General features: G+C 34.2%; 1 protein-coding gene across 1 annotated transcript in view; it reads right to left on the minus strand.

The window, feature by feature from the left end:
* The window catches only part of LOC144959732 (intraflagellar transport protein 46 homolog), a gene marked incomplete at its 5' end in the record, with an annotated part of 17041 nt that overhangs the window by 6081 nt on the left and 3460 nt on the right, over positions 1 to 7500 (minus strand). Inside the window, 6 exon segments of the mRNA XM_078892429.1 lie at positions 370 to 504; positions 1518 to 1581; positions 1722 to 1754; positions 2488 to 2562; positions 3885 to 3994; positions 4436 to 4644. Coding sequence (XP_078748555.1) covers positions 370 to 504; positions 1518 to 1581; positions 1722 to 1754; positions 2488 to 2562; positions 3885 to 3994; positions 4436 to 4644 — 626 coding nt within the window.

Here is a 7500-nt window from a genome sequence, read left to right on the forward strand (position 1 = left end):
GAAGGATTGAAAATTGGAGGGAGAGGGGGGGGGGGGAATAATCTTATCATCATGTACAATATGTGGCCCAAGGCCTCGATATAGTATTACATTGGGGTGACCAGATATCCAAAAGGAGTTCATTAATATAACATAAGGGAACATAAGGGAAGAGGAAAGAAAGTCAAAATTCAAAGCTCTCCAGATTATCATTTTACAACATGGGTGATTCCTGTTGACATCAGACATCTTGTTTGATGAAATATCTAGATTCCTTCATGGAATGTCTAGGCGAGGATATCGTATGGTGTCGTGGCGGAAGGGCATAATTACTAATTACTGAATCACTATAAACTCAATCCAGAGAGTGTAAGCTGTAGGAATTCTTACCAACTGTTTTGGCGTGGTCTGTTTGGAGATTGCCCTCAGCTGAAGGTCAAGGACAGTGGGATCACTCTGTTTGGCACAGGGTTCATCCAGTACAGTCAGGCCCAAGGTATCGGGTTTGCCATCTGGTCGTGCAATCTAAATCGAAGTGAAGAAAACTGATTGAAGTGGCAACATAAATTTTGATGGTTTTCTTTTATTCTATGATAAGCCCTCTAATGGTAACTTGACTTCATGGTTTATGTCTTTGTAGCTTTTTTCATCTCACCTCCATGATGTCTCTAGGATTGATTCAACAGCTTTATCTCTTCCTTTATTTTTGAAATTTTGATTTACAAATTTAAGAGCCTTACGTATAATCAATTCAATTTGTTTGATATGTGTACAGTGATGTGAGTCCCAAACCATATTGCTATATTCTAACTTGCTCAAATCACTTCTGCCACCAGGTTGTTGTCTGCCCTACCTCCAACCACCACCCACCCTCCCCCCCCTCCCCTCCTCTCACAAACCACCAGAGACAGATAATGGACAATGTCTGCAGCCTTGGATGGCAAACTGTCTACGAGATGAAACTCGAACAAGAAAATCAACGCCAAAGATGGATGTGCTGGGCCTCTAGCACATAAAGGTTGCAAAGTGCAATACGCTCATCGCTCAATGAAGCTTATTTTTAGTATAAAACATTCTGTGTTAAAAAATTTGCTCTTTTCTTGAAGCTATTTTATTCATTTCTTATCCATACTTTTACAGTCCACAACTTACAGCAACTCAGTATTGAACTTTTTGACAGGACCACTTCATTGCGTAAAATAGGTGAACAATCTTTTCAATTTTCAGCCCCCCATTTTTGGAACTCTCTCCCATCACACGCGAGATGCTTGGATTCGTTGACAACGTTCAAATCTCGCTTAAAGTTTTATCTTTTTACGTCATAATGTTGCAATACTATTTTCATATTTTGTGGTTGTTAAATTGAATTCGTATCACGTTTCCACCAAACTTGTCTTACTGTAATATGTTTTGTTTTATATCACTGTAAAGCGCTTAGAGCCTGTGACAACGGGGTAAAGCCCTATATAAATGTCATTTATTATTGAGAATGTGTTGGTTGAAGCAATGCCTACTATAAGGGGTGTGCAGGCCTTCACCTTTGATGAGAATGCATCAATGTCACGCAAACACCGTGATGTATCTGGTATAAAAGGCTTTAATATTGTCATTCGTCTAATTCTATGGCCTTGGATGGTGTGATCATTCCGAGCATGTTTGGAGGAAAATTTGAAACAAACAAACCAATGAAACGTCAGCTTTTATATAGCCAATATCCAATTAATGTTCTCAAAGGTGTTCATTTTTTGTTTAATTCTATGGCCTACGGAGTGTATCTGGTATGGGGAAACTTCAGTTTTTATATAGCCAATATCATATCAATGTGCTAAAAAAATAGTAATTTGTTGTTCAATCAAAAAAAAAAAACAACAAAAAAACAAAAAACAAACAAAAACCTAAAGAAACTTGAGCTTTTATGTATCCAGCTAATGTGGTCAAAAGGTTTTAGTTTGTTGTCTAATTCTAGGGAGTGTATCTGGCATAGAGGAAATAAAATAAAGAGACTTGAACTTTCATATAGTGCAATTTCCAGTAAATGGTCTCAAAGCAAGGGGTCCAGAACCAAAAGCAACACCTAACTTGTAAGATGAGGTATATTTCAATTTGGGGTGTAGTCATGAAATACTTAAAGAAACATGGACTTTCATATTATACAATATCCACTTAGTGCATTAAAATGACTTTACAAGGAGTGCCTAGACAACAGCACCACATGTGTATGATGAGACATGCTATTACAATGATTTTTGACAGAGATAATGCTGTTACTGGCCAGAAAACCAAGTACAATGAGAAAATATTCGAAAAGTGCCTTTTAAGTACTCAACATATAGAGCATGACTCGAACATGGTGGAGAAAAAAAAATGTAAAAGCAAATAATTACAGGCACCATATCCTGTGCTCTAGCTTGGATGACTTATTATCATTACATTAAATAGAGAGAAATAAAATGCTCAATGTACATTGTGTATCTTTTATCTATAGTTATTTCTTATAGAGTAACGTACCTTGTGATATACTGAAACATCTCTTTGATTTCTGCCGTCACTGACAGATTTTCAAACTCAGCTGGGTCATATGCACTGGAGACATAATGGATGACAAAACTTTGAGAAAATTCAGCATAGAATGCTAAAAAAAACAGAATTAAAAAGTCTGAATATGTGGCTACATGGACCTTTCCGCGGTAAACCTAAATCTATCTGATTATTTAATTCCCAACACTATGGATCCTGTGAGAAACTTAGGAGTTATAGTTGACGCTAAATTATAAACATGTCTGCCCATGTCAGTAATGTAACTAGATTCAGCAATTTTTATCTTAGATCTGTCACTGCTATTAGGAGGCTTCTCGATATTAATACCACTAAATATTGGACAAATACCATCCCCGAGGGAGGTGAGGTAATCAAAGACCCAACGTAATTTATACCAGGCTTCAGGAATGGCAATCAAAAACAGTAATTCGCCTTAAACCGGCTACTGACAGGCCATGGCAGGACTGCTGCAAAGATGCATCGATATGGGGCCTGAGGGAGTCAGCCGACTGTCCCCACTGTCAGGGAAGGCCAGAGACAGCAGTCCAAAAATCTTACACTGATTGGCGGGAGGTTTCGAGGCTGCCCTCAACTGTGGTGACGAATTTAAAAACTGGCTGGAGATGTAGCCATACGCTACTACTACTACGACTACTACTATGCATGAAGCAAAGACAATGTAGTAGACAAGACAAGTTTAAACAGATCTAACATATCGTTAGGCACAAACGTTAGGTCTAACGATCCTTTTTATTTTCCTGGAATATGTGTCGGAAATTGTTCATCAGAATTTGTATGTCGGAATATACGTGCTCCTTACTCTTTCTGTACCATTGCGACAATGGGCACAAATAAATAGCCACGTGCAATTCATTTCTCCAAATCCAGATCCAGATCCAGATGTGAAGATTATAGAAGGAATTGCATTGTGTCTACTTTACCACCAAACATTCTATACAGTCAATGATATGATATCCCATTCAGAAGAAAAATCATATTAAATATCAGGAAAGGAAAAATACCTGACAACACATCTTTTACTCCAGGATTAGAATTCATGTGTTAAAATATATAAATTCATTTTCGGCCTTTAATTCAATAAAGAGCAATTTTTTAAAAACCCTCGAAAATTCGAAGATTATTAGATTATTGCTTGATTTGAACACCGACCCCCCCCCCCCCCCCCCCCCTTCCTTCCCCGTCCAAAAAGACAAATCAATTTTTAAAAAAATAAAATAAATAAACAGAAAAATAGACCCAAACCATTGCATGTCAGCCCCTTACCCCCCCCCCCCCCTCTCTCTCTCTCTCTCTCTCTCTCTCTCTGTCTTTCTCTAAAAAAAAGTCGACTGAAAAATTAATCAAACCCTTCAATCTGTGGGTGCTCGTCATCATCATCATCGTCATCGTCATCATCTTCATCATCATCCTCTGAGTCCTCATCATCCTCATCTGATTGAAATTGTTGTTTTCCTTGCTGAAAAAGGTGTTAATGGACAATAAAATGCGATACAGTAAAACTAAACCAATCATTATGTCATCAAACCATATAAAAATAATTTATCACAAGCAAAATTAAGGTTGTTTCTTCTTTTTCAAAATTTTCAAAACTTTAAAACATACTATATAACATATCACATCATCAGAAGTATAAAAGACACAATCAAATCTTCAAGACATTATTTCAATATCAAATATGCAAAGTTTAAATAAAGCAAAATCAAGTGCAGTCTTTTATTTTTTTTTCAAATGAGAAATTTCTATGTAATTCAATTTTTGTAGGGGAAAATTAAAACAGGAAAAAAAGTTGAATAAACCAAATTCAAAGTAGAGTTAATGATAAGAATACAATTTGAAAATGCTAAAAGGAGAAAAGAAAAAAAGAGAAATTAAAACCACAATCATTAGCTTTACGCACCGGACCAGATCCTGGCTTTCCAGCACCTCCAAGACCGACCCCTGGACCCCCCATGGGAGGTCCCATAACGCCACCCATTACACCAGCACCACCTCCTGGGATCCCACCTCTGGTACTGTCTTCATACTGATCCAATGACGGGTCTTCAGACATCCCCCCATCGGACATGGGAGGAGATTCCCCTCGGCTTGGCAGGCGGTCACCGCCACCTAAAGATAAGAATGCAAAATAAAACATTAATCTATTCTTAGTAATTAAAATAAATGGATCTTTGCAAGAACTGATATAGGATGTTCGTGTGAAATTAGAAGTGACAGCTCTGACAAATATTTTTTTTTTAAACATACAACCCATCTCTTGTCCATCATTAGAACCAAAATTAATCTTGCTTTATCTCAAATCTGCCACCTACAGTGTCAAAAAGATTCTATTTCATTTCAGGGTGAAACGACCCCAATGAAGGTTATCATATAAACGGTTTTGTATTACTGCGGAACACAAAAAAAATGAAGTCCATTTGATTTATTTTTTTCCTTTTTACAGATTTATTTTGAAAAAAAAAATCCAACTTAAAAAACAAACAAACAAGAAGCATGTTTTGTTGTGTTAAAATTGAGCATTTCTAAATTTGTGAATTAACATTGCTCAAACATAATAACATTGCATTTTCCAAAAGTTACTGTTAAAGTTGGCACATTATAAAGATACTAAAATACAAAAGACTACTTATTCCACTTCTAATTTTTGGTTTCTCATTTCCTTTGTGATGTAAACATGCGTTTAAAAACCGGTAAAGGTTGCTAGGGAGGTTGCTAATGCATTAGGACTTTCATAAAGGTCACCTAGCAACAACCCCAATTTTTAGAGTATTGTTACATCCTAATGTTTTGGCATTGGGTTTAGATATGCCACATTTATTTTCTTGTTAAAAGATTTGATGAAATTATTAAAGAATTAATGATTCTTTTCCAAACTAGTGTGTCTTGTTTTTTGGCTTTCAATCTTGAAGTGCAGCACTCTCTCAAAGGTAGTGTTGTGGTCAAGACCATGTGCCGAAAAACAACACCAAGTTGAAAAGTTGTCTAATAATAATAATAATAATAATAATAATAATAATAATAATAATAATAATAATAATAATAATAATAATAATAATAAATAATAATAATAATAATAATAATATAATAATAATAATAATAATAATAATAATAAAATAATATATAAAAATAAAAAATAAAATAAAAAAAAAATTAATAATAATAATAATAATAATAATAATAATAATAATAATAATAATAATAATAATAATAATAATAATAATAATAATAATAATAATAATAATAATAATAATAATAATAATAATATATACTTTATTCATCCAAAAAAATGGAAATTTGTTTACAGACGTGGCATGCATAAAAATGTATAAACACAAAGTTGAGAATCTATGGCGACAATTTATACATATATATATATCCACAAAATCTAACAGACCCAGCCACTCAATCGTGATTGGGTGGATGTGGAAGGTCAACGAAAATTCACGACTCGAACTAGGATTGATCCTGTTCCTGTCGTGTGGAAAGTGAGAGCAAATGAGAAATTGAGACCTCCTAATCATGTAGGCATTCAGGCAAATTCATTGTGAAATGTGGGATTTGAACTAAAATCGCCATTATCACAGTGCAATGCTTTATTCTCAGAGTAAAATTGAACAAATAATAATAATAAATAATAATAATAATAATAATAATAATAATAATAATAATAATAATAGTACAAATAATAATAATAATAAATAATAATAATAATAATAATAATAATAATAATAATAATAATAATAATAAAAATAATGGTAATAATTATAACAACAACAACAACAACAACAAATTGTGAGAATTTACATATGGAAGATGCACACGAATTCAATGAGTCAAAATTTGTTTTAAACGAACAAAAACGGGAAAATAATTTATCCCAATTTCTCCCATAATGTGACATGACATAAAAGAGCGAATTTAATTTATAAAAGTTGAAATGAGATGAATATATCAATATAGATATGTGTGAAAGACCATGCAAAGCACGTCAAATAATAGTGTTCCATGATCAACAAAAACCTATATGCAAATATTTGCAGATTTGATAACTATATATACATTTTTTCTTATACAAAAAAAAACAAAAAAAAAAACAAAAAACAACAAATAAAAAAGAACAAGGAAAAACAGCAATAAAAAACCCCCAAAAGGACCGAAGCAAACAACCTCCACCATTGGCCTCAAATCGATCCTGGTTAGAATTAAAACTTAAAATACATCAATTGTAAATTGTGATCCACTACTTCAGTCTAGTATTACGCTGGAATGAACAAGGTGTCAAGGTAATAAAATTTGATTTTAAAGTCAAAACGATCAAAATAGGGAAATTCACATTTAAAAAAAACAACTTATACTCATACTTAATTTTTTTGGGGGGGAGGGGGGGGGGGGTCCCAAAATCTCAGTTGGTAGAGCACTCGCTGCACACGCAAAAGGACATTGACCTATTACCTGGTGAATTAATTCATGACCCCCTCCCCCCTCTCACCCGCATCCCCGCTTCTACCCAGAAGTGATTAGGTTGCTGCATCTGTTAGATCTGGTGGAAAGTACTGTACAATAAACTAGTATCCTATCCAAAAGGTAGCAAGCAATTGCAATATTCCATTTTACATTTTAGAAACCGGGATAAACTCCGGCTCCATGAGCTTAATGGCTCTAAAGGACTTTTAACTCCTGTCAATAAAGCATCTATCTCAATTCCAATGTCAATGTCTAATCTTAAAATTCAATGTTAAGGGCGAAAGACATCCCGGCATAATACCATTTTGAGGTGATTAGTCACTCATCATACAACATTAATCGAACAACATCGACATAAATAGGACTCAGCCTGGAGTGCACATATGATCTGAAAGCAAAGCTGGAATTCTAAAAGTACTAGAGTTTAATAATCGACTTTATTTTACTCCAAAAAGATGGAATATGAATATGTACAAGTTGCTGCTCGAATCTCGAAGAAAT

The sequence above is a fragment of the Berghia stephanieae genome, chromosome 14 (assembly GCF_034508935.2).
Source record: "Berghia stephanieae isolate SIO BIC M18660-M18661 chromosome 14, UCSD_Bste_1.3, whole genome shotgun sequence".
NCBI lineage: Eukaryota > Metazoa > Mollusca > Gastropoda > Nudibranchia > Aeolidiidae > Berghia > Berghia stephanieae.